Consider the following 26,566-nt stretch of genomic DNA (forward strand, 5'->3'; position numbering starts at 1 on the left):
TGGTTGGGTCTCAATTGTAAAAGACCAGCATGCTTTCTGCTCTGAACGGCGGAGCACGTAGTTAGGATATCAGAGGCAGCAGAGCCATTGAACTGATCATTCCCCAAGGTCACATGCAGAGAGTTAGTGCTATCGAGTCAGAGGAGGCCAGCAACCATGGGAACCATTAGCTCAACCCTCACTCTAGAAAAATGGTACAGATGAACTTGTTTGCAAAGTAGAAATAGTCACAGATGTAGAGAACAAATTTAAGGTTATCAAGTGGGGGAGGGGCGAGATGGGATGAATTGAGGGATTGGTATTCACATACTGATCCTGCTGTGTATTAAATAGATAACTAATGAGAACCTGATGACTAATGAGAACCTTCTGGAACACAAGGAACTGTACTCAGTGCTCTGTGGTGACCTAACTGGGAAGGCGGAGAAGGCAATGGCATCCCACTCCAGTAACCTTGCCTGGAAAATCCCATGGATGGAGGAGCCTGGTAGGCTGCAGTCCATGGGGTCGCTAAGAGTCAGACACGACTGATCAACTTCACTTTCACTTTTCCCTTTCATGCATTGGAGAAGGAAATGGCAACCCACTCCAGTGTTCTTGCCTGGAGAATCCCAGGGACGGGGGAGCCTGGTGGGCTGCCATCTCTGGGGTCGCACAGAGTCGGACACGACTGAAGTGACTTAGCAGTAGCAGCAGCTAGGAAGGAAATCTAAAAATGAGGGGATATGTGTATATGTATAGCTGATTTACTTTACTGTATAGTGAAAACTAATACAACATTTTAGAGTAACTGTACTGTAATAAAAATGAATAAACCCTCTCCCATGTCTATGGTGGATCTTGTGATCAGTCAGGATACTTTCCCTCTGAGCCTCAAAGTGGCCTTAGCATCTTTCGCAACTCAGGCAGCCCCATCAGTTCATTGAATTGGCTATTTGCCGTTGCAGACCCATGCAATTTAAGGTAGAACCTTCTCCTTGCACGTGTGCCTGCTCAGTTGCTTCAGTCGTGTCCAGCTCTTTGCAACGCTATGGACTGTTGCCCACCGGACACTTCTGTCCATGGAATTCTCCAGGCAAGAGTACTGGAGTGGGTTGCCGTGCCCTCCTTCAGGGGGTCTTCTCCATCCAGGGATCGAACTTGCATCTCCTGCATTGCAGGCGGATTCTCCACTGCTGAGCCCCTGGGGAAGCCCAGAACATGTGCCTTAGCACTTGTTAAATATTCATCACCTTTTCCTTTTAGAAAGGACATAGGTAGAAATAATTATTGAAAAAAATCATATCCCACTCTTGATATATTTAATCTATTTTCCCCCCTCTTCTTTTCTTTTCCCAGGAGAAAATAATGAATGTCAAAGGAAAAGTGATTCTGTCAATGCTGGTTGTCTCAACTGTCATCGTTGTGTTTTGGGAATATATCCACAGGTAATTATGGAACATGATAAAGTGATGTTAATGAACGTCTCCATCAGCCAAGTCACCAGGTTGAATTGAAATTAGGACTTCTTCCTTCCTGTTTCCCTGAGCCCTAGACTTTAATGACTCTCTTTAAAATCATTAGAGCTTCAAGCACTTTCTAAGGAATTAATTATCTTTCTTCCTGCCATGTTCCTAATATCTCAATTTTTATATAGCTTTGCAGTTCTGGGCAGGCTAGAGCCAGAAACAGTAAGGTCTTATTAAGACCAAAATGTCATATTAAAATATGACCAGATATGGAAATTGCATTAAGAAATTTCAGACAGGAATTCCACGAGAAATTCACCCTGATTTTTGCAGTCCTAAAATATTTGCAAAGTTCAAAGGAACAACTCAAAGTTGTTGACTTTTGCTGCAAAATACACTTTGAGTCGCTGGTGATTCATTTGTGCCTGGCTAAACTTTTGAGTGCTTTGTCTGTTTTTTTTTTTTTTTTTAACTCTGGAAAACAAAATGAATGAAATATTTCTGAGTTTTCAAATTCATCAGTGGATTCACCTCAAATATTTGAGCTGCTTCATGTGTTTTGAGAAAATATAATGCCTTGGAGGTTCCAGCTGGAGAGGCTTCTGACAGAAAGAAGTCTCCCCAGGCAGCTACAAAAATGCACAATGGTTTTGACTTAAAGAGGCATCCGTACAGTTCAGCCTTTCTTTCGAAAAGGCCACCTTACACCTAGAGGTGGATGAACCTAGAGCCTGTTATACATAGTGAAATAAGTCAGAAAGAGAGAAACAAGTGTTATATATTAACGCTTTTATATGGAATCTGGAAAGATGGTGCAGATGAAACTATCTGCAGAGCAGCAAAGGAGATGCAGACTCAAAGAACAGGCTTGTGGACACAGTGAGGGAAGGAGAGGGTGCAATGAACTGAGAGAACAGCGCTGAAAAATATATATTGCCGTATGTAAAATAAAGAGCCAGTGGGAATTTGCTGGATGCCACAGGGAGATCAAATCCAATGCTCTGTGACAATTTAGAGGGGTGTGATGGGATGGGTGGTGGGAGGGAGGTTCAAGAGGGAGGGGACATATGTATACATATGACTGATTCATGTTTATGTATGGCAGAAACCAACACAATATTGTTATTATCCTCCAATTAGAAATAAATTCAAATAAATAAAAAAGGCCACCGTACAACAACTCTGGGCCAAGAGCACTGTCTTGTCACCATTGATATCTTCATGGTCTTAGTAGGTTCCCAAGTTCAAAATGATGGCCTGGATAAACATTCAGTTCAGTTCAGTTCGGTCGTTCAGTCGTGTCCGACTCTTTGCGACCCCTTGAATCGCAGCACGCCAGGCCTCCCTGTCTATCACCAACTCCTAGAGTTCACTCAAACTCGTGTCCATTGAGTCGTTGTTGCCATCCAGCCATCTCATCCTCTGTCGTCCCCTTCTCCTCTTGCCCCCAATCCCTCCCAGCTTCAGAGTCTTTTCCAATGAGTCAACTCTTTGCATGAGGTGGCCAAAGTACTGGAGCTTCAGCTTTAGCATCATTCCTTCCAAAGAACACCCAGGGCTGATCTCCTTTAGAATGGACTGGTTGGATCTCCTTGCAGTCCAAGGGACTCTCAAGAGTCTTCTCCAACACCACAGTTCAAAAGCATCAATTGTTCGGCGCTCAGCCTTCTTCATAGTCCAACTCTCACATCCATATATGACCACTGGAAAAACCATAGCCTTGACTAGATGGACCTTTGTTGGCAAAGTAATGTCTCTGCTTTTGAATATGCTATAAACATTAGAATGTTGCTTTCAGTTCTTAAATTCTAAGATTTGATGGGCTGGTAGGACTGTCCTGGCTGCTTATAAAGGATCTGTACCTTCAGGTACATCAGTGGAAGGAGGAATCTCTGGACTCTGGAGCTGTTTTTCCCCAGGGTGACCTAACCAGTTCTGGAGTATTATTGTTTCATTCTGAAAAACTTGTTTTAAAAGAAACAGGACAAGCTAGAGAGTGACCATGTTAAAGGGGTCTACAAACCAGGTCTTTCAAATTGAAGGAAACCATGGGTACTTAGTCCGAAGAAAAGGTGACTCAGTGTTGGATGCAGGGACCCTGGGGCTCCCTTTTGCTGAGGGCGGAGGAAGTATCCTGGCTGGAGTCTGGAACTAGGCTGCCTGGGGCTGGTCCTGTGCCATGACTTGCCTCCTCTGTGACTTTGGGCAAGTTACTTCACCACTCTGTTCCTTGGTTTTCAATAAGTTTCCCTGTTGTTTAAAATGGGCATAATGGTAGTACCTGCTTTGTAGGGTTGTTGGATTAAATAAGTTATTGTGTATAGAGCACTTAGGGCAGTGCCCTCAGAAAACGTTCGCTGCCATCACCATCATCACCACCATTCTCATCATCTGCTCAGAGGTAAGATTTGGCAAATAGAAGGAAGAGCTCCAGCAGTTGGAAGAATCCTACAGAAGAGTGAGCGTCCTTTGGGGTCTTGTCCTGAGCTGAGCTACTTGTGTAGGTAACCTTGAGAGCATTCGAGCTCTGAATGCTTGATTGGATAACCTTGGCGTTTTGAATTGCAGCCAGAGTCACACTTCCAAATTTTGGGTACTTCACAAAATTAAAATATGGGAGCCAAAGGCCCAAATGTGCATATTGGCACTGGGCTCCCATAAAGAGGGTTTATTTTGCCATGCTGGGTACACTGTCTGTACACAGTAACTAGAGCAGCTTCTGGCTGCTCTTCAGGGCCACAGCCTGGCACCCAGACTGCAGCCACATCATTCTTCAATGTGGGGAATCTATTTGAACGTCTGCAAAAGGTTTAAAAGGCAGAAGATTCTTTGCCACCCTGAGAACTGGCCTTGTGATGGTGTGAGGTGAGCTGAGGGCACTAACTTTAGACAGGTGGGCAGCACTTTAGCTAAAAACGATTTTAAAGTAGCTCAATCAAACACGTCAACTGCTAAGTAAAGAGAGACTACTACTGATAGAGCATCCTGAAAGAATGTCATCCAGGACAGGGTTTGATTTGAGGTTGGATAAAAAAAAAAAAAAATCTTAGAATTTTAGAGATGGAAGAAACTTTAAATGTTTATGATAAAATAATGATGGTGAGGGTGATTTTGATGATAGTACCTCTAGTTATTGAGCGTTCGAATGTGCCAGGAACTGCACTAGGCATTATGTCCAGTTCTTAAAATAGCCCTGCAAGCTAAGCATCAGTCTGCATAGTCTGTGTATCTAGATGGGGCATACTGAGTCTCCACAGTGTTAAACGTGAATGTTCAAGGTCACATTTTCAGGAAGATTTAGGTCTGAGGCTGTCAGAATATGTAGCTTGACCCACGATACAACCCTTCCTTCGGTTGAGGGTTCTCATTTTTCAAGTGAGAAAATGGAGACCAAATAGGTGAAATGACTTAGCGGTGAACTTATGTCCAAGTTCTAATTGGAGCTCAGATCTGATTCGTTGTCCAGGGCCCCTTCTTGAGCTGGTTGTTCACGCCAAGTGCTGTGAGGGGTACAGTGTGAAGCCCAGGGAATTCCTACCCTCAGGAGGTTAAACTCTAGATGGAGCAAGCAGATGTGTACATCAATACCAACAGTGCAAAGCGCAGGAAGGATATCAGAGGGAGAGAAAAGGAACCGTGAGAGTTCAAGGAGACAAAGATTATGTTAGACAGCGATCTGTTTTTTGCGGGGGGAGAGGCATTCATTCACAAATATTTATTGAGCAGCTACTATGTGGCAGTCACTATACTCAGATTATACCACAGGAGAAGGGGCATTTGAACTGTGCCTTGAAGGATGAATATGTGTTAAATGTCATGCTCTGCAAGGTGGGTGTTGCTGGGACCTGAAATATCATAGGCCTCTGGGAGGGGAGGGTGAAAAGGGCAAGATGGCAAATTTAAAAGATGGAACAAGATGGCAAGTCTGACTCTACAAAATGATGTCCTGAGTGCCTGGTGGGGGTCTGAGTCCTAGTTTGCAGAGGGCCCTCCCCCTCCTCTTTCCCTTCTTCCTAACCCCCCCTTGTCGGGTCTGGAGTCAGATTTCCCAGGTTCAAGTACTGTTTCTTCTAGCAATCCAATCTTAGACAAAACCACTTAATGCCTAGGTGCCTCCAAGGAAGCATAGAACCTCCTTCGTTGATTGTTGTGAGGATTTAATGAGCTAATACATGTCAATTGCTTAGAACAGTCCCTGGCCAAGTATTAGCTGTTATGAATATTGTCAGATTAATAAACAGATTTAGAAACAAGAGATATTAGAACTTGATCCACAAGTGTTGAGCTCAGAGGGGTAACTGTAGGTGGAAAGAGGGCAAGCATTTCACTCTGGTTAAGAGATATGGACTCCCAGCAGGGGCAGAAGGCAGAGTCTGAAACAAGTATTAGTCATTTATATTTTTTTTCAGTGATGAGGGCAGCTAGGGCCAGACAGGTGCAGAGCCAGGGCAGGTGCCTGAGCCCAGGTCCAGAACTCTTTCTACCAGGCTCTATCCCTTTTATTCACGGGGAGAAGGAAGCAAGAAAGATTTGACCATTGGGCACAGCTTCCATGCACAGAACGGTGGAAGAATTCAGTACGACAAGTCTTATCCCTTTGCCCCCAAAATATCTCTCAAGTCAGTGCACTCTGCTCTCTCCATCTCTTTGGCTGCCTTGACCTGGGCCTGGACCACTGCCAACACCTCCTGAATAGTCACCCCATTTACTCTCTTACTGCCTACAGAGATGACCCTGTCCCACTCCTGCCTAAAACTCTTCAAGGGCAAAATCCACAGCAGGCTACAGCGAGGGGACCTCCGGTTACTTCTCCATTTATTTCCTTGCACATTTAAATGCCTCCTTCCTTTTTTAGGGCCTTTGCATATATATTTTTGGTCTCCAAGAGACACTCTTTAAAATTTCTCTTCCCCTGGACTTCTAGTCATCCTTCAGAACTCAGCTGAAACATGATCCCCTCTTCTGGGAAGCCTTCCAGGTCTTCCTGTTAAGTGCTCCTAGTTACTTTTCTTCTTCTTCTTCTTCTTTTTTTTAACATCTCTCCTTGGAGTTCGCAGTCCCGTGGCTGTGTGATATAGGGTCTGCCCTCCCCACTAGCTTGTCTCTGCCACAAGGATGTACAGGGACTCTGTCTCAGACAGCACTGTGTCCCCAGTGCTAGGCATGTGGCACAGGCTCAGCAAGTACTTGTGGACTGGAGGGAGGTGGTCTGCTGGAGGAGTCTGATAGGCACTGGTCCAGTCTTGTAAATGCTTGCAGATGGTTTTATCGCCTTCGTTAGCTTTAGAAATGCCCTTTGAGGCTACTCCCCCTTTGAGGAGGCTCTGAGATGGTAGGGTGCCAGCTCGGCAGTCATTGGTTTTCTGGGGGAAGATAGATCCTGGGCAAGGGATGGGCCATGGTGCTCCCCACTAGGAGTCGAGAGGGGAGCCAGCTGGGGAGCGAGCGCCTCTCTCTCAGTGAAGCCACTGTGGCCGATGGAGAGCTGCCATCTTTTATTTTTAAGCTAAGAGTTGAGGTTCTCCAGAGATCTTCTGCCACTGCTTGTTCTGGGTAATCCAGAAGTGATCCAAGTCTCTTGGTGTCATTGGTTTTATCTCAAAGGAAGGTAGGAGCCTCGTTCTTGTTCAGTTGCTCAGTCGTGTCTGGCTCTTTGCAATTCCATGGACTGCAGCACTCCAGGCTTCCCTATCACTATCTCCCAGAGTTTGCTCAAACTCATATCTGTTGAGTCTGTAATGCCATCCAACCATCGTACCCTCTGTTGTCCCCTTCTCCTCCTGCCTTCAATCTTTCCCAGTATCGGGGTCTTTTCCAGTGAGTCAGTTGTTTGCATCAGGTGGCCAAAGTATTGGAGCTTCAGTTTCAGCATCAGTCCTTCCAATGAATAAGGATTGATTTCCTTTAGGATGGACTGGTTGGGTCTCCTTGCAGTCCAAGGGACTCTCAAGAGTCTTCTCCAACACCACAGTTCAAAAGCATCAATTCTTTGGCGCTCAGCATTCTTTATGGTCCAAGTCTCTCATCCATACATGACTACTGGAAAAACCATAGCTTTGACTAGATGGGCCTTTGTTGGGAAAGTAATGTCTCTGCTTTTTAATACATTGTCTAGGTTTGTTATACCTTTTCTTCTAAGGAGTAGGCTGTGGTCACCATCTGCAGTGATTTTGGAGCCCAAGAAAATAAAATCTGTCACTGTTTCCATTGTTTCCCCATCTATTTGCCATTAAGTGATGGGATTGGATGCCATGACCTTATTTTTTTGAATGTTGAGTTTTAAGCCAGCTTTTTCACTGTCCTCCTTCACCTTCATCAAAAGGTTCTTTAGTTTCTCTTCACTTTCTGCCATAAGGGTGGTGTCATCTGCATATCTGAGGTTATTGATATTTCTCCCAGCAATCTTGATTCCAGCTTGTGCTTCATCCAGCCCAGCATTTCTCATGATGTGCTCTGCCTGTAAGTTAAATAAGCAGGGTGACAATATACAGTCTTGCCATAATCCTTTACCAATTTTGAGCCAGTCCATTGTTCCATGTCTGGTTCTAACTGTTGCTTGACCTGCATACAGATTTCTCAGGAGGCAGGTCAGGTGGTCTGGTATTTGTATCTCTTTCAGAATTTTCCACAGTATGTTGTGATCCACACAGTCAAAGGCTTTAGCATAGTCAGTGAGGCAGAAGTAGCTGTTTTTCTGGAACTCTCTTGCTTTTTCTATGATCCAACAGATGTTGGCAATTTGATCTCTGATTCCTCTGCCTTTTCTAAATCCAGCTTGAACATCTGGAAGTTCTTAGTTCACTTACTGTTGAAGCCTAGTTTGGAGAATTTTCTGCATTACTTTGCTAGCATGTGGAATGAATGGAAACCTGGAAGTAGCCAAAACCCAGGCTCTCAATTTGACCCGGGGCTTCAGTGATAATGGCTGCAAAATAGCTTTTCCGAATTAAAAGTAATATGATACATTTTTATTTCTCATTTGCTTTTAGCCCAGAAGGCTCTTTGTTCTGGATAAACCCATCAAGGTAAGTGCTTTTAATTCTATGGGATTCTCCCCTTGCCCGCTTTGGCTCCCCTACAGTCCATTCTTAACGTGGTAGGTGGGACATAGCTCTGGTCACAGGTGGAGGGGAAGGGTCTCAGGAGTCTGGACTGTATTCCTCCAGCCCCTTAGTCTTGTCTCTCTAGAGCCATAACTCATGTTTTGTCCTTGCTTTTCATCAAATATCTATCTCTTCAAGTAGTCTTGTTTGGAGAACATTCCTGCCTTGCTTATAAAAAAAAAATCAGGGTAAATATTGTCCATTATGCTACCCACCACATGTTGTATAAAGACCCTCGCAAGAAATTTCATTGTGATAAAGGATCAGGAAAAAAGTTTGGGTCTCCTGATGAACTAGTGTGTGGTGTAGTAGTATTGTTATTATTGGTCTCGAGGACTCTGCAAGCCTTGATTTTTCAATCTTTGGCTTGGTTGCCAGGAAGCTCAGAGCAAAGTGTTATGTTCAACTGCTTGAACTTTCCTTGACCTTCATTTTTGAAATAATTTCTCCCCTGGTATTAAATCTTGGCTTTTATGCTTACATGTCATATGACTTTGGCAATTTGCTCAAACCCAGTCAATCAGCATCTCAGTTACAAAAATAAAGGTACAATTTTTATTCTCCCAGAGGGGCTAAGATGATCAAGGTCAAGTGAACATACCTACTGAGTGACTAAAATGTTTGTTTCCTCTTGCTGCATTTTTATTCTTGTATTTTTCCCCTGTTTATTGTAACCATACCTTCTTAATCATAAACTACTTCAAGCACTTCTTGAAGAGATGGGTTTTAAAGCATGTTTCTTTTTTATTATGCTGTTCATACCTCACCACCTTATTTGTCCAACTGAAGGGTATTGTTTCCTGGCTTCCCCTTCTTTTCCCTCTTTTGGAAGGTTCCCCACCCTGGAGAGGCTCTCACAGGGAGTGTGGACACGTCAGTATGTGCGTGGTGAAAGTGGCTTCTAATTACAGTTGGTTGAGCTTCTTTCTGGTTTACAGACCCTCCGATTTCCTGCGTCTGTCACTGCTGACCTTTGTAGCAACTCAGATTCTCCTCATTTAGCCAAAGAGATCATTCTTGGAAATGTGAACCGTTTTGTTTAAAGACTACAACTGGCTACAGTCATTTTCGTCTTAGAAAGCTCTTTTGTGTGTGCCGCTTATATTTAGGCTTCAAAGCCACCCTCATGGTAGGTTTCTTATCGTTGTTGTTATTATTATCTCTGACTTTTCAGAGGAGAAAATTCAAGATTCAGAGAGGGAAAATGTCCTCTTACAGTCACCCAGCTAGTAAGCGGCAGACCCAAGATGCAGATTTATGGATTAGTGCCCCCCCAACTTTGTCGTTCCATTTTTCTCCTTCTGTCCCTGTGCGGGTCCCCTGGATGGGCTGTGTGCCAGGGGCTGCCCACGGGAAGGGAGATCCAGGTGGCGTCAGGTGAGTCCTCTCCCGTTCAGCTCCAGCAGCGTCACTTGTGTTCATTTTACAAATGAGCGATTTTTTTAAACAAAATTTTAAATGACATACCATAAAAAGAGTTTGGAAATCCCCCCGTTTGGGACTGCCTTGTTTTCTAAAAATGTTTGTCATTTTTTCTCATTTCTTAGAAACCCAGAAGTCAGTGGCGGCAGCAGCATTCAGAAGGGCTGGTGGTTTCCGAGATGGTTTAACAATGGGTAAGGCGGTCACATAGTGATTCGTTTATCCACCCAATACTATAGAGAGCAGATAGAATGGTTTCACAGCCATGACCTCAGTCATTTGTATTTCTGGCTTATTGGAAACACACAAGGCCTCTATTTCATGGTTGGGACTGGGCCATTAAGTTTGGCGGTCTTGTTTTTATTTTTTCCCCATTTAAGTTGAGGGTGAATGAAGTTCAGGCTAAAGTTGGGATTGTAGGAAAGCCTATCATAAACTAAAATGTTTTTATGAGGACTGTTTTATTAGTTTTCCCTCCTCTTGAAATAACCTGATGGTTGTTGGGTCATTAAATTGCTAACTGTGCTGACCTGCAAGGATAATAAGCAAGCTGAGTACTGCACCATTTCAACAAAAGTAGGTCTTTATGAATAAACGTGTAGTATTATGAACCTTTCTCCAGACATTCACTTGGTGCACGTGTTCTCTGCCTTGGAACCCATTTTCATAAGGTCCTCAGCCACCATCCTGATACCATAGTCAACCTCCTTGCCTTCCTCAGCTTATTTTTCCCTTTGTATGTACGACCCGCAGTTACCAAGAAGAAGATGAAGACGTAGACGAAGAAAAGGAACAAAGAAAGGAAGACAAAAGCAAGCTTAAGCTATCGGACTGGTTCAACCCATTGTAAGAAAAGAAGTGTCGCCCTATTTCCAGTAAATCCTTAGCTCAGCATAAAGGGGCAGGGGCTATGGAGGCAACAGTGCCGTGGAGAACAGCCCTGACTAGAGGGACAGAGGCTTAGCATCTATTAGACCTTTACACCAGATTAGATGAGAACCTTGAGAGGCTGGTTGTCGTGATTTACTTGTTTGAGCAATAACTACAATGATTCTGACAGCAGTCAGCCAACGGCAGCAGAGGAATCACAAAATACTGGGGCTGGAAGGGGGTCTCATAGGCCGCAGGGTGCTATGGAAAGTTACAAAGCTAGAGTCAGAGCAAGAAAATCCCGAGATTCAGATAGCTTGTCTGTAAAATGGCAGTGATGTTACAGAAGCTCATAGCGCCATGCGTACATTCTTTAAACAAGCATACAACAAATGTTTATCAAACACTCATGATACGCTAGCTGGTGTTTTACACACTACTGGTCACTATCCATTAATGTGTTCAGAAACTAGCTGAACGGGTTAAAAGCAGCCTTTTAAAAATTGAAATCAATAGAAAATCAGAGGGCATCACCTGAGGAAGGATAGGTATTGTTAAGTGGGTTTTGGCTTCTATATATGTGTGTATGTACGTGTGTTTTTGATATGAAATGTATTTATTACTGTGAATCATGGTAAGAAATTCTGTACTAGGCATTGTGTTAGGTATAGGAGACAGCAAAAATCAATCAGCATGGTTATATTCAAGAAGTTCACGGTCCTGTTGAGGCTCTAGACGTGTAACTAGTGTTTGCCAAGATTGATTAAGGAGCTGTGAGCAACCTGACTTAGAAGGCTGTGGTTTGGGGAGTAGGGAGGTGGGAGCTGTCCAGGATGACCATGAGTCCTGAGGGACCAGTGGGTGGTGGTGCCATTGACCAGGAAAGGGTCTAGCACTGGTGAAGGGGAGGGGCGATGAGTGCAACTAGGGATGCATATGGATTCAGAACTTGTGGGGCAACTGGACAGAGATTCACAGGGTGCCTATCTTAGTCGTTCAGGCTATAACAAAATACCATAGACTGGATGGCTTATAAACAACAAATATGTATTTCCTACAGTTCTGGAGGCTGGGGGGGTGGTGGTGGTCCAAGATCAAGGCCCCAGATGAGGACCCACTTCCTAGTATGTTCATGATGGTGTTCTCACCTTGTTCTCATGTGGTAGAAGGGGAAAGGGAGCTCTCAGGGATCTCTTTCCTCCATTGATGAGGGCTCCAGCCTCATGACCTAATCCTCTCCCTAAGGCTCCACCCCTTAGGTTTCAACACATGAATTTTGGGGGGAATAGTCAGAATAGTCAGAATAGTCAGTCTGTAGCAGTGGCCCTAAGTGAGGCAGAAGATAGGTGGTGGAGATGTAGGAAGAGGAGCCTTCAGCGTACAGGGGGCAATGGGATCTGCAGGCCCGGATGAGGCACCAGGCCAATGTCTGACATCAGCATTTAGAGGGCCAGTGGAGGGAGAGAAGTCCTAAAAGGAGCAGGAGTGGCCGTAGAGGTAGGAGGAGGATCAGGGGAGAACAGCAGCTATTGCAGCATGAGGGATCTTGGTTCTGCAAAGACTGAATGTGTTCTGGCAAATTCTCTTATTTTGGGACAAAGGATCCATGCCAGTGTCAAAGGATGGGAATTTTGCTCCCTCCCCGCAAAGTATCATTTAAAGAGCTGGACAACAGGGTAGCCATCTATGGGATGCTAAACCAGTCCTGGAGCACTGTGGTTTGATAAGCCCCTTAGGTATATGTGTGTGTATGTGAGGGGGGTGAGAGCCCTCACAATGGCCAGCTAGATGAGCTAGCGATACAGTTGCCAAGCTTGCTTCAAAGGAGGGTGGTACACTTTCACTGTGGTACTTCTGCTTTGCTGAGTGGGACCTGGAGGCGGGGGCTGGGGCTGGAATACTCCGGTCAGAGAAGAGAAACATCACAGCCCACAGCTGTCACTCTCTCCATTGCCCTCCAAATGAATGATGAACAGATATTTAAAGAATATTAATTTGTAGTGGCACCAAATCTAAGCCTTCTAAGGGCACTAAAATATATTTCTTGCATAAATGAATGGAAGATGAACAACTGAATTCACAGACGACATATTTATAGAAATGTATCCTTTTCTGTAAACTACCAGAAGCATGTTAAGTATATTGTAGATACATTTTTTATATCAACATCTCTCAGCCTCATATCATCACATTCTCTTAATTTCCCTCCTTCTTTCTCAGTCTCTTTAATGGGGCCCTTCCCTCTTCCCAAGCCTCAAATACTAGCTTCTGGAGGTTGAGTCCAGTATCCTCATCTCTTTTCTTTATACCATCTTCCAACATGCTCTCATCCATTTCCGTGGCGTTAGATACCATCCATGGGAGAATGACTCCCGCATTTACATCTTAAGTCCAAAGGCTTTCTCTGAGCCCCTGCTTATGTCTAACTGTGTGTCTCACAGAGTTTTTGATTCACCCCACCCCCGTTCTTCTCATTCCTATTTAAGTCAGAGTCCAGGAGACCTCTCCAATTCATCCTTGGCTCTTTCCTTCATCCATCCTACAGTCTAATCCATTAGCATGTTCTGTTAATTCTTCCTCCAGAATTCTTCCTACATCATCTGCTTCTCGCCACCCCACAGCTCTTGTCTTTGTCCTGCTGCCTGGAAGGAGTCCAGTGAAGAACATGCTGTATGCACGCTACATCTTTCGTGAGCTGCTGCCCGATTCATAGAATTTTAATCCTTCCTCTGCCCAGCCCCTGGGGACCACAGTGTTCCCACTAAGAAATATATACACATGCTCAGTCAAGTCTGCCTCTGTGACCCCATGGACTATAGCCTGCCAGGCTCTTCTGTCCATGGAGTTTTCCAGGCCAGAATACTGGAATGGGTTGCCATTTTCTGCTCCAGGGGGTTTTCCCATCCCAGGGATCTAATCAGCATTTCCTGCATGGGAGGCAGATTCTTTACAAATGATGCCACCTGGGAAGCCCATAAATAAGTATGTAAGGTGTAAATGCTACCAAATACCTAGGTAGGTGTGTGTTTGGGTTATGGAGGCCCTTCTGTGTTGTGGGAAACCTTTGGCCTGTGCTTGGGGAACCTGACAAGTGGAGGTAACACAGCAGATGTGCTGCTTGGAAAGAAGGCATTTGGGCAGTTTTCCGTCTTTCCTGGTACTTTTTCCTCCTTCTAGGGCCCCATCTTGGTGACCTTGGACATCTTTTGGTCTTACACATGTGTTGCTTGCCTGCTGTCACTTCTTTTTTTGTTTTTCCGGGGTAGGGTGGGAGGGGTTCATCCAGGAAGCTGATCTCAAGCATCCTCCCACCCCCTCGTCCTCCCCTTGGCCTGCCTTTTCAGCCCGTCATCTGGCTTCCTAGTCAGGGTCGCTGATGTGTGGGAATGGCCAGTGGGATTTAATAATTAATAGCTGGGAAATAGAAAATTTTAATTTTTAATGAAACATTAATTTTTAATATTACTATATATATATATATTTTTTTTTTTTTTTCCCTTGCTCAGAGGAATCTTCCCCATCAAGTAACCAAACTGGACATTGGTGTCCTGACTCAGTCCTTTCTAGAAGGTGTAGAACTGAGTGGTCGTGCAGTGGAAGAGTGGCAGGTGGCAGGCTGGCCCCCTGTCGGGACTTTGAGACCCTCAAGGGGTAGGCAGGTCTCATTCCCCTGATCTTGGAGCTCAGCACGGGGCCTGACAGGGAGCAGGGACTTAGCAGAAGTGCCTGGAGGAGTTTAGAGCCTTGGTCTGACCCCTCCTGTTGATTAAGTGGCAGTTCCCTTCTCCTGCTCTCCAACCGCCTACTTTCTTTCTTTGTGAAATGAGGGTGGTAACAGCACCCTCTCTAGAAGGTAGTTTTGAGTATTCAGTGAAAGAATGAAAGCCAAGGATTGAGCCCCGATGCCTGGAAGCATTAAATAAGAATACCACCCTTTCCTCCTTTTCCTCCTCCCCTGTCTCTTCTCTGTCTTAAAAATATTACCTTCTCACCAAATGTTCAGCTCACATGCAGCTCCATGGCTTAGCTAATGGGTTGGGTCAGAACGGCTAAGAGATCCCTGACAGGCTTCACTAAGGACGGCAATGGGGTTTGCATTCAGAAATAGTGGTTATAGAATGATAAGCCCGTGTTTGTGTGTGTGTGTGGTTTTTCTGGTTTGAAACCTGGTCATTTAACAAAGCTGGGGGTTTTATGTGACTAAAAGCATCCCATGAGCTTTTAAAAACAAAATACAAAAGCTCATTTCTCATCTGTACTGATAAAAATGCTGAAGTATCTAAGTTGAGTGGAAATGATGAGAACCCTGGTTTTTAACCCCAGTTTGTTAGCTTAGCAAGTAAATAAATGGGCAGTAGATGCAGTGGTTCGGAGCATGGACTTACCGAGTCAGACTACCTGGGTTCGGATTCCAGCTTGGCTCCTTAGCTGCTTTGTGACCTCCAACAAGTTATTTAACTGTTCTGAGCTGCAGTTTCCGCTTTGATAAAATGGGAATCAAAATAGCAGCTTCCTCTGAAGGGTGAAGCCCTGGGTACTATGGCTTGTTCCATAGGAAGTATCCAGGGTACATTAGTTACACCCCCATTAGCTGTTTGGCCTTGGACAAGTCAACAAGCTTTTCTGAGCCTTGGTTTTCTTATCTGTACAAAGAACATAATACATGACAGGGCTTTTGCAAGGACTACCTGAGAAAGTGTGTGTGTGTGTGAAAGTGTCTCATGCAGGCCGGTGCAGATCCCAAAATAGCTGCTTTCACAATTGAGGGGAAACCGGGAGCAGCTGTCCAGGGCCGCCACGCCGCTGGCACACCCGGGGGGTGCAGGTAGAGCTGGGCTGTGGGGTTTGAGACGAGACCCGGGGCACCGGGAGTGGGTGGGAGGGCCTGGTTGGTTCTAGAACAGGAGGACCGCAGAGCTTGGTGGCGGAAGGACAGGAGGTGTGGACGAGTGTCTCTTGGGGGCTGGGGTGAGGAGGAGGTGACCTGGCCTTGCCCAGCCCCCCTGGAAAAACTTAGCTTCACCCCTGGCAGAGGGGCAGTGTTGTGAAAACCCACTCTCCACCCATGTGTGAGGGAGAGAGGAAGTTCTCAGTGGGCTGATCTATTTGCCAATATCTCTTTGATAGCCTCACCAAGGCCACTTGCACACAGCAGGGGCCCGATGGGGCCACCAAGACTTTGCCCCAGTCACTGGGCCTCTCCCCGCAGTGGCTGAAGTGCAGGCACATGGCGGGGCCCTTGTGTGACAGGGGTTGCTCTAAATGACTGTGCTTCAGTCTCCACTTCCCGCCAGGGAAGGGCAGTCTCTTGCAAACCCAAATGGGGTTGGAGCTGAGTCCCCACCCCATTCCCGCCTTAGCCTGGGCCCCAGCCGCTGCTCAGCCTTTCTGCATTTACTCTTTATGGTTGGTTGGTTTGTCTTCGCTCTTACATTGCTTCCTGTGTTTGTATTGGCTCTGCCAAGTCCCTTTCAAGTGTGCTGAGTGCACAGAACACCCCCCTCCCCCACCCCCGGCTTTGTAAGGAGGAAACGTGATCTGAGAGAGGTGACAGCCAGGGTCCCCGTGTTTCATCCCTGGCTACTGTGAGCCTGCAGGATCCTTTCTCAGTGACTGTCTGCTCCTTGTATGTCAAATGAACAATAACACCAGAAACCCCTTAGTCCTATACCCAGGTTACAACCAAAAATTCCTTTCTGGCAAAAGGCAGATTGAAACAGCTTCTTCCTCTTTCAGCTCTAATGTCACTGTCTTGTCCCCCTGCGTCAAGCATCAGGGCTTTCTCTGGGTCAGATGGCACCCATTGGGATAAATAAGGTCTAAAGATGCCGCTGGCAGCTTAGGAAGGGGCTGGGGAGATGGGAGTGGGATATTGAAGGAAGATGAGGATAGGGGAGGCAGGAAAGGGGGACAGAGGGCATGAGCTATACAGGTAAGACCCCCCTAGGGCCCCCGCTAAAGCAGCCCCCAGGCACCTGGGCCACCGTCTCCTGTTCCTCACCCAGAAGATGCCGCAGATGTCTCACTGCCAGCTGACTGTTGGGGTTAAACTCCCATTAGGATTCAAGGATGGTTACCACCAGCCACGGCTGAGCCGTTTTCCATCAGATGTCTCTGTCCCACCTTAGCAAGGCCATCCTGACTCATGGACTCTGTTTTGTCACCAGTAAACGCCCTGAGGTTGTGACTATGACAGATTGGAAGGCACCCGTGGTGTGGGAAGGCACTTACAACAGAGCCGTCTTAGACGATTACTACGCCAAGCAGAAAATTACCGTCGGCCTGACGGTTTTCGCCGTCGGAAGGTAGGTGTCGCTAATAAAAATAACCTTGACTTTTCCTTTGTCCCACTGTCAGAAGGTTGGTGAGGGGCTCCCTGGGCTCATGGAGGCTGTTCCTGGATGTGTCTGAATCATTAGACAGGAGAATGGAGCAATAGGACTGTTTCAGGCTCCTTTTAGCTGAGGCCCCAAGAGCCTGAGAACAAGACAGTGGATGGGAGTGGACAGCTTCCCACCTGAGCGAGGCCTCGGTTGCAGGTTAGAGTGTCTGCCACACTCACTGGGCCTGGAGTTTCCAGCACACCCAGTGCCGCCTCCACTCTGACCTCCACGGCCCTCTCTGGGAATTCCAAAAATGCCAGCTATTAGACAGCCCGAACGTGTGTCATTGTTTCTCCCACACACTCAAGACCCCAACTGAGAACTAAGGACCGAAGTGACTAAGCGCGGAGCTTCCCCACGTCAGCCTGGCTGACCACTCTCCCCGGGCTTCCGCAGCTGCCTCTGCCCTTCTCCTCCTAGAGGCTTTGGCCCCCGGAGATCTGGCCAACCAGAACTTCTTCTTCCAGAGGTTGGATGGGTTCCTGTTTCTGCTTCCATTTCCTTGTTTAGAATGACATTTCTCCCCAAACTGCAATCATACTTAAAAGTTGGAGCTGTGATAATAGTTTAAAATATAACCCATTTTGTTCCTTTGGTGATTTTGATTTTTTTTTTTTTATCAAAGCGAAAGCAAAGGTTTACTTTTCCTATTAGCCTCCTCCCTGCAACCCCCCTCCACGGGCCTTCCCATCTGTATCTTTTCTGAGCGCCACATGGGAAGTTGACTGCTCGCTTGTACAGAGAGTGGTGAAGGCCCTGGTGGATCTGAGTGAGGATCTGTGCGTCTTCACTCCCAAGACCGTCCCCAGCCCAGAGCCCAGAAGCCATCGCCCTCACCCTACTGGTCAAGTCCTGATGTCACCACCTGTGCTGATCCCAGGGGCATCTGTGATGGAGAAGGGTGACTCTGGAATTTTGACATTTTTACTGGAAGAATCTGTACTGTTATGCGTCTGGAGCAGATGCCTAGCTCACCTCATCCTTTGGTATGAGAGGGGATGAGCCAGCCACCCTGTAGACTGATTTACTCCTGATGTTTCCACAAAGAACAGAATGTGGCCTGCGGTTCCACGATGGCTTCACCCTCGTATTCGCAGCTTCACAGAACCAAACAGTAAATTGTACACCCTGAGCTCTCCTCTTGGAGGCCGGAGGGGACTGCTTGTACTCTGCAGCAATAAATCCTCCCAAGAGTGGATCTGGACTTTTAGGAGGTGTGAAGTTTGGTTTGTTTTCAAATAACAGTGCCCGGAGCCAATTGCAATGCTTTCATCTCTAAATAATGTTAAACCTCACAAGGGCCCCCTCCCCTCCCCCTAGGATTGTTTCCCAAGCTTCAGGGCACAATAGATTTTTTTTCAGAGCCATGGCAAAGTCCCTCTTCATATTGCTCAGATATATTCTACTGTAAACCCCGGGGTTTTTCCAGAGACCAATATTAAAACCACAGTTTATTTTTGTAGAAATGAACGGGAATCCAAACTGCAACTAAGGAGCAAAAACAAATGCCAGTTATTATTACTCACAAATGTCATAACTGGCCGTGAGTGTGATCAGTAAATTAAACTTAGTCCACATCCGCTGAGCATGAGTCTGGGGGTGATGCAAGTTGTGTTAAGCCAACTCCCGCTTTCCTTCTCTATCATCCCCACGCTGTCACGTGATAAGTGTGTAGTTTGGCTCACAAAAGACATAAACATGTTTTCGGAATGAATAAGTAAATAGCTAAAATACCACATCTATTAGAAGGACCTAAGTCCAAAACACTGACAACACAAACTGCTGGCAAAAATATGGAGCAAGCAGAACTCTGATTCACTGCTGGCGAGAAGGCAAGATGGTTCAGCTGCTTTGGAAGAAAGCTGAACATATTCTTATCATACAGTCTAGCAATTGCATCCTTGGTATTCACCAAAAAAAGCTGAAACTTTATAGCCACACAGAAACTTACATACAGATGTTTAAACGCAGCTTTAGTCACAGTTTCTAAAACTTGGACATAACTAAGATGTCCTTTAGTAGGTGAATGGATTAATAAACTGTTGTGGCACGTCAGGTGGTAGAAAATATTATCAGTGCAAAAAACACAAACTCTATCAAGCCATGGAAGAGATAGAGGAACCTTAAATGCATATTATTAAGTAAAAGAAACCAATCTGAAAAGATTGCCTGCTGTCAGATTCCAACCTCGTAACATTCTGGAAAAGGCAAAACTATGGAGACAGTAAAAAGATCAGTAGTTGCCAAGGGTCGGCAAAGGGGAATGGATGAATGGGCAGAACACAGAATTTTTAGGGCAGTGAAAATACTCTGTATGATATCATACATAGTGAAAAATACTTGTCATTATATATTTGTCGAAACCCATAGAATACACACAACCAAGAGTGAACTTTTTTTAGAAAAGGAAATGAGATAGTTAAAATAAGTTTAAATCAGAGGGTGTTTGCTCTGGTATTTGGATGGGTCTTATAATGGTGGTAGCTGGATAATGTATTGGTGTTTGGGGTAACCACTAGAAAATTCTTAAAGTGAATGTATAATGTGGAAGGATATTCATGTCCCCCATAACCCATTCTCTGGGTCCCAGAGAAGAAGAGAGTGGTGATGCTTAGTCTTAAGGCATCCCCAAAGGACCTAAGAGGCTTGTCACCCTTTCATCTGATAGGGCAGGATAACATTGGAGTGGATGTTGGGGTTTCTGAGAGATGCCTGAGAACTAGCGCCCCCTGATGTTGATCACGGGGTACAACCTTCCAGTTATAAAATGAGCAAGTTCTGGGGATCTGATGTAAAGCATTGTGGTTATTGTTAATAATATTGTTTTCTATACTCATAAAGTTATTCAGATAATAAATCTCAAATCTTCTCCCCAAAACAGAAATGATGATTATGTGATGCAATGAAGGTGTTAACTAATGCTACTGCTGCTGCTAAGTCGCTTCAGTCGTGTCCGACTCTGTGCGACCCCATAGACGGCAGCCCACCAGGCTCCCCTGTCCCTGGGATTCTCCAGGCAAGAACACTGGAGTGGGTTGCCATTTCCTTCTCCAATGCATGAAGGTGAAAAGAGAAAGTGAAGTCGCTCAGTCGTGTCTGACTCTTAGCGACCCCATGGACTGCAGCCTACCAGCCTTCTCCGTCCATGGGATTTTCCAGGCAAGAGTACTGGAGTGGGGTGCCATTGCCTTCTCCGAACTAATGCTACAGTGGTGGTAATTTTGTGATGTATGTGTGCTTCATGCTCAGCCATTTCAGTCATGTCTGACTCTTTGTGACTGTATGGACTGTAGCCCACCAGGCTGCTCTGTCCATGGTATTTTCCAGGCAGGAATACTGGGGCAGATTGCCATGCCCTCCTCCAGGGGCTCTTCCTGACCCCAGGCGTCAAACCCGCATCTCCTGCGTCTCTTGCATCACAGGCAGATTCTCTACCCACTGAGCCATCTGGGAAGCCCTTTTATAATATATGAATATACCAAATCAACACTTGGCACATCTTAAACTTAAACTATGCTATATGTCAATTATATCTCAATAAAACAGGACCAAAAAAGGACTAGCACGCTTTCACCTACCCGGAGTCTGAACCAACTGATAAATAAGACAAAGGGATAAATAAGGTAGATGGTAGTGATGATCATCTTCACTGTGTTAAAAGCTGATATTGAAGAATATGGGTTATAAAACTGAAGGCCCTGGGCCTCCTGATGTTGAACCACAGAATTAGAAAGACGTAGGCACCCTTCATCCATAGCATGAGAAACTGCAGGTGTCTGGATGTTGGAGAAGGGCCTGTATCATTTAGCTACATTGCAGGGCCCAGAGCAGTTGAGAATACATGTTCTCTCCACCTGACTGGCTTCCAAGAGTGAGAGAGGAGGGGCTGGCCTGCCCGGTCACCTTTCAGAATCATCAGGTAAGTCACTTTATCTCCTCAAAGTTGAGTGACTGTGTGGTGGAGAGCGGCCAGAAATAATAGTACAGCAAATCCCAGTGTGTGTGTTCACCCGCTCAGTCATGTCCGACTCTTTGAGACCCCTGTGGACTGTAGCCTGCCAGGCTCCTCCGTCCATGGAATTTTCCAGGCAAGAATACTGGAGTGGGTTTCCATTTCCTCCTCCAGGGGATCTTCCCAGTGTTCGAATCACACCTCCCTCGTCTCCTGCATTGCAGGCTGAGTCTTTACCACTGACCCACCGGAGAAACCTGCAGAAGTCCCAGAGGTTACGTTTATCCCATTCTTCTTTGTTTCAGATACATTGAGCATTACTTGGAGGAGTTCTTAACGTCTGCTAATAAGCACTTCATGGTTGGCCACCGAGTCATCTTTTATGTCATGGTGGACGACGTCTCCAGGATGCCTTTGATAGAGCTGGGCCCTCTGCGCTCCTTCAAAGTGTTTGAGGTCAAGCCTGAGAGGAGGTGGCAGGACGTCAGCATGGTGCGCATGAAGACCATCGGGGAGCACATCGTGGCCCACATCCAGCGTGAGGTTGACTTCCTCTTCTGCATGGACGTGGACCAGGTCTTCCAAGACGAGTTCGGGGTGGAGACCCTGGGTGAGTCGGTGGCCCAGCTACAGGCCTGGTGGTACAAGGCAGATCCCGATGAGTTTACCTACGAGAGGCGCAAGGAGTCTGCAGCATACATTCCCTTCGGCGAAGGGGATTTTTATTACCACGCAGCCATTTTTGGGGGAACACCCACTCAGGTCCTTAACATCACCCAGGAATGCTTCAAAGGAATCCTCAAGGACAAGAAAAATGACATAGAAGCCCAATGGCATGATGAGAGCCATCTAAACAAGTATTTCCTTCTCAACAAACCCACTAAAATCTTATCCCCGGAATACTGCTGGGATTATCATATAGGCCTACCTGCGGATATTAAGCTTGTCAAGATGTCTTGGCAGACAAAAGAGTATAATGTGGTTAGAAATAACGTCTGACTTTGTGCCAGTACATTTTTGAATTTGAGAGAGTATTATTCTGGCTACTTCCTCAGAAAAGTAACACTTAATTTTAACTTAAAAAAAAAAAAAAACTAACAAAAGACCAACACAGCAAGTACATATTATTTCTCCTTGTAACTTTGAGCCTTGTAATACGGGAGAATGAACCTGTGGTAATCGGATGTAAATTCCCAGTGATTTCTTACCTATTCTCAGTTGCGGGGGAGGGGAATGGATACACTATCAGTTGAACCAAAAAAGAGAAAAAATTGTCATAGACAAAAGCCAGAAACATTGTACACGTGCCAATTAACTTACTGGAGAGAAGTACGCAAAGGGACGTGTTTGGCAACAAGATAATGATTGTGAGGGGCTGTCCTCTTGATTTCAGTGTCTTCCTGTCTCTGCTGGGTCTGAAGCAACACAGAGTTGCTTTTGCAGCAGGAGAACTCTTAGTAGGACATAGTCTACCTTGGCGATCCTCAAATGGTTTAGTCAGTGTCCTTTCCTTATCAGGATATTGGCTTCTGTGCCAAGACTAGTCAAGATTCCCAGTACATATGGTGAAGATGTTGGGAATCACAGGCAATCTGAGTCAGTGGGTGCTCAGCACAAAATGAAAACAAAGCCTCCAAGTAAGTTGGCCATGAAATAAGCAAAGAGAGAGTAGAAAGACAGGAAGCCGATCCCTGTGGGGCATTGCCTTCTCTGAGGGGCACAGGGCATGCGGTTGGCATATAAATACAGCACGGATCCAGGCCGTGTGGGTGGTCGCCAGTGAACTCAACCATTATGACGGCCAGAGCACTGTTGTCTTGTAAGATGCTTCTTGTTTTGGCCAAGTCATATTCAGTATGCTGGACTCTGGAACTTGAGTCTTCAGATCCTTGGCCAGAGGAAGTGGACGGTGTCCGAGGAAACAAAATCCTGCAGGGGACTGGAGAGAATTGCCAGGGGTTCCATTTCCCAGACCTGGGCTTCATGACAGTCAGTTGTCAGAAACTCCTGCCACCATCTGCCCTAACCCTCAGCCCAGCAAGCCCCACGTTGCAGGGCTGACATCAAGGAACCTCTTGTTTCCCCTTGCCCCATCTGCACTACTGAAGTATAACAACCGGACGTGTTTAATAAAATGGTTAGTTGATTTTATGTCAAAAGTAGAGGGGGTGGCGATGGGAGATCCAGTCCTTGTGACTGAACACCTTACCATTCAGTTCCTTTCTGTGAGAGAAGCTATGAAATTTTATATATTATTTAAAGTTAAGCAAGTCAGTGTAAAGGGAGAAAGGAGGCAACATTTATATATGCAGGCATGTTTATATTTTGCTCGTGTTCCAGTTTATGTCATTGCTTTACATTTTCAACTGATTGACTTAAAGAGCCGCCTCCCCGGCTTGATGCTCAGCAGTGTGGGCGTCTTTGATTAAATGAAACCTTCATTTTCTCGACTGTTTTACTGTGCCTCCTACTCTTCCGTTCTTGCCAAAATTTTTTACAACCCAGTGAAACAAAAGGAAACCAACAAAAATCCTGAAGAATTGGGCTTGTAGAAGAAAAGGGAGATCAAAGGTCAGTTAGGACTCTTGCTTCTCTATAATTCAAGTTTTTGGGGATCCATTCTGGACTAGGGAGAGTTCACGGTTTAAGTCTGAAAGCAAAGAAATGACGTTTCTTCAAAGATCAGAGACAAGGAATGAAGTTTCCTTTTGAAAGGATCTTGATTTTTTTTTAACTCACTTAAATTTAAAATCCAAATGGACAAACTCAAAAATCAATAGTTCAATGTTGAAAAGCTATAATAAAATTCCTGATTTACAATTAAATAAATTATTTTCTCAGTATATTCTGGTCTTTGTCATGGATTGTGCATTTTCTCTCAAAGATGTTCAGGACTGTCAGTAACAGAATTTTAAATACTTAGACTTCAACAAGTCATTGGGTCCTTCTAAAAAATGTATGTACAAAGATAGAAAGGACATGGTTGAGATTTGCTAACATTTATAACAACGACTGCTCAATGTAGAGCTTCCCAAAGTGATGCACTGAAGTAATTAAGTGCCAGTAGGATTAGGCTTGCCCGTGAAGGTCAGGGCGGGCAAGAGGGCAAAGGGAGAAAACCATGCCATAACCATTTCTGGTGGTTACTAGTCCTGACCTCTGGGGAATATATCTGGCCAAGGGAGCCCCAAGACCGACTTGCTGAATTTCTAGCATGACTGGGTGGGTGTGTTTGTTATGAATACAAAGTCAAAGTAGAGCAGGCTGATGTAGTGTGGTGCGTGGGATATACAAGAGGGCATGATTCCCTCATAGTAGAGACTTACTGCCATTTTGCAGATGAGCCAAGTGAGGTTCAGAAAGGTTAAATCACACAGAAGGCATCTGAGCTGTAGCTCACATCAGAGAAGCTGACAAGGATAAATGTGTTGAGCCACTTCAGGCTCCTCAAGTGGCCCCCCACACGCAGAGGGCCACATTTCCTATCAGGGAACATGCTTTATGGAAGAATCTAATAAAGGGGAATTTTTGCCGTAAGAATTAATATTTTAGAAACCAGGTGTGCTCCTGGGCTCACACCACTTCCCTCTTTTTCTGCACTAAACCTGCCCCACGCGTGCATGTGTGTTAGGTTGCTTCAGTTGTGTCCAGCTCTTTGTGACCCTGGGGACTAGCCTGCCAGACTCCTCTGTCCATGAGATGCTCCTGGCAAGAATACTGGAGTGAGTTGCCATGCCCTCCTCCAGGGGATTTTCCCAACCCAGAGAATGAACCCACGTCTCTTCCATCTCCTTCACTGACAGGCAGGTTCCTTACCACCAGTGCCACCTGGGACACCGAAACCTGCCCCAAGGGCATTAAATTAGTTTAAATGTATCATGTAAAAATAAATAAAAGACTCTGTGATCATTCTTAACTTTAGCTTGTGCCTGCAGAACCACTATAAGCCCCATGGGCACACAGAAGCTGTTATGCCAAGGCATTTTGCCTTGGAGGGCAAAGCTGGGTGAAGGGGCAGGTGAAAGGGACAGCCGTGCCTTCTCCTTTCACTCTGGGGGTCCCAGGAAGCTGGAGAGAAAAGCGTCTCTAAGGCTGGAAGGGGCTGTCATCGCTTGTCTGTCTTGTAACGACTCATTTTTTCCTCTCAGCCAAAGTCACCATGTAATTTACTGATAGCAGTGGCAATATTGACAGTTTTAGGAATCTATTAAATCACCATTTATTAAATGTACCTTATGTACATGAATAACACAGGCATGTAGCATACTCACAAGTGTGAAACACCATAGAAGGCATGAATACATAATAAATGATGCATACCTTTTAAAGAGAGAAAGCTAGGGTAAGTGGGGATCTACTGTTCAAGTCTCAGGGATTCAAACCAAGCACTGTCTGACTCTAAATCCTTTGTTCTTTCCACAGCTCAAGTCTTTCTCTTTCAAACACACACACACACACACACACACTTTAACCATTTTGTTTTTGAAACCGAGGGCACCAAGAACTCTCAATTCTTGTACTAGCATTAAAGAAAGAGAACTTAGTAGACTCAAACTTCACAGATGGATGGTAGGTCTAAACTCATCCTGGAGCCTGGCTGGAAAGCAGTCAAACAGAACCTGAGCGATACGAGGCTCAGGGAAGTTCAAGGGCTGAGAGGGTACAGAGGAGAGAAGGTCTGGGAGGTGGAAACAGTCTCAGAGGGGCTGCTTCTGAATTAAGCACTGAGAGAAGAGAAAGGGATCACTAAGAAGTGGAAATGGAATGAGGTTTCGGAGGGAGGAACAGCAGGTACGAAGCATGGAGGACTATTCTGAGGCTTTTAGGGAGACCCTGGATGAAATCTCATAGGAGAGCCTGTGTGAAAAGCAGCAAAGAGCTTGAAAGGGCTTTGGCTGGTTGGGAGCTGCACATTCGCCCAGCATCTGTGTCTTTCTTTCTCGCTTTATCTCCTTCATAGAGTCTATGTGGTTTCCATGGCAACTAATGCCATGGTTGGGCCAAGTGACCCAGACTAAGGTAATCAACATTTTCCCTCCCCCCGCCCCCAGGGGGGCAGATGATCTAAACTAGTCCAATCAAGTTGAATCTCAGGCCTTTAACTGGAAATGTGGATGCATTAGGATGATACTGATGACGTTAGAAGCTGCTAACACATCTGGCTTCCCAGGTGGCGCTAGTGGTAAAGAACCCGCCTGCCAATGCAGGTAAACATAACTTCCCCTGGGTTGGGAAGATCCCCTGGAGGAGGAAGTGGCAACCCACTCCAGTATTCTTTCCTGGAGAATCCCAAGGACAGAGGAACCCAGTGGGCTACAGTCCACAAAGTCATATAGAGTTGTACACGACTGAAGCGACTTAGCATGCATGGAACACTTTTGGGGACCA

The 26,566-nt window shown here is 45.6% G+C and overlaps 1 protein-coding gene across 7 annotated transcripts in view; it reads left to right on the plus strand.

Annotated features, from left to right (window-relative positions):
* The window catches only part of GGTA1 (glycoprotein alpha-galactosyltransferase 1 (inactive)), a 71,473-nt gene extending 47,452 nt beyond the window's left edge, over positions 1 to 24,021 (plus strand). For 6 of the 7 annotated variants that reach the window (XM_027965750.3, XM_027965749.2, XM_060411604.1 and 3 more), the window contains 6 exons: positions 1,339 to 1,427; positions 8,438 to 8,473; positions 10,099 to 10,167; positions 10,727 to 10,819; positions 17,011 to 17,148; positions 21,484 to 24,021. In XM_027965750.3, the coding sequence (XP_027821551.1) occupies positions 1,348 to 1,427; positions 8,438 to 8,473; positions 10,099 to 10,167; positions 10,727 to 10,819; positions 17,011 to 17,148; positions 21,484 to 22,177 (1,110 nt within the window). In that variant the 5' untranslated portion in view covers positions 1,339 to 1,347 and the 3' untranslated portion in view covers positions 22,178 to 24,021. 7 annotated transcript variants of the gene reach the window in all.
* Positions 24,022 to 26,566: the final 2,545 nt, after the last annotated feature.

This window comes from Ovis aries, chromosome 3 (genome assembly GCF_016772045.2).
Source record: "Ovis aries strain OAR_USU_Benz2616 breed Rambouillet chromosome 3, ARS-UI_Ramb_v3.0, whole genome shotgun sequence".
NCBI classification, from domain to species: Eukaryota; Metazoa; Chordata; class Mammalia; order Artiodactyla; family Bovidae; genus Ovis; species Ovis aries.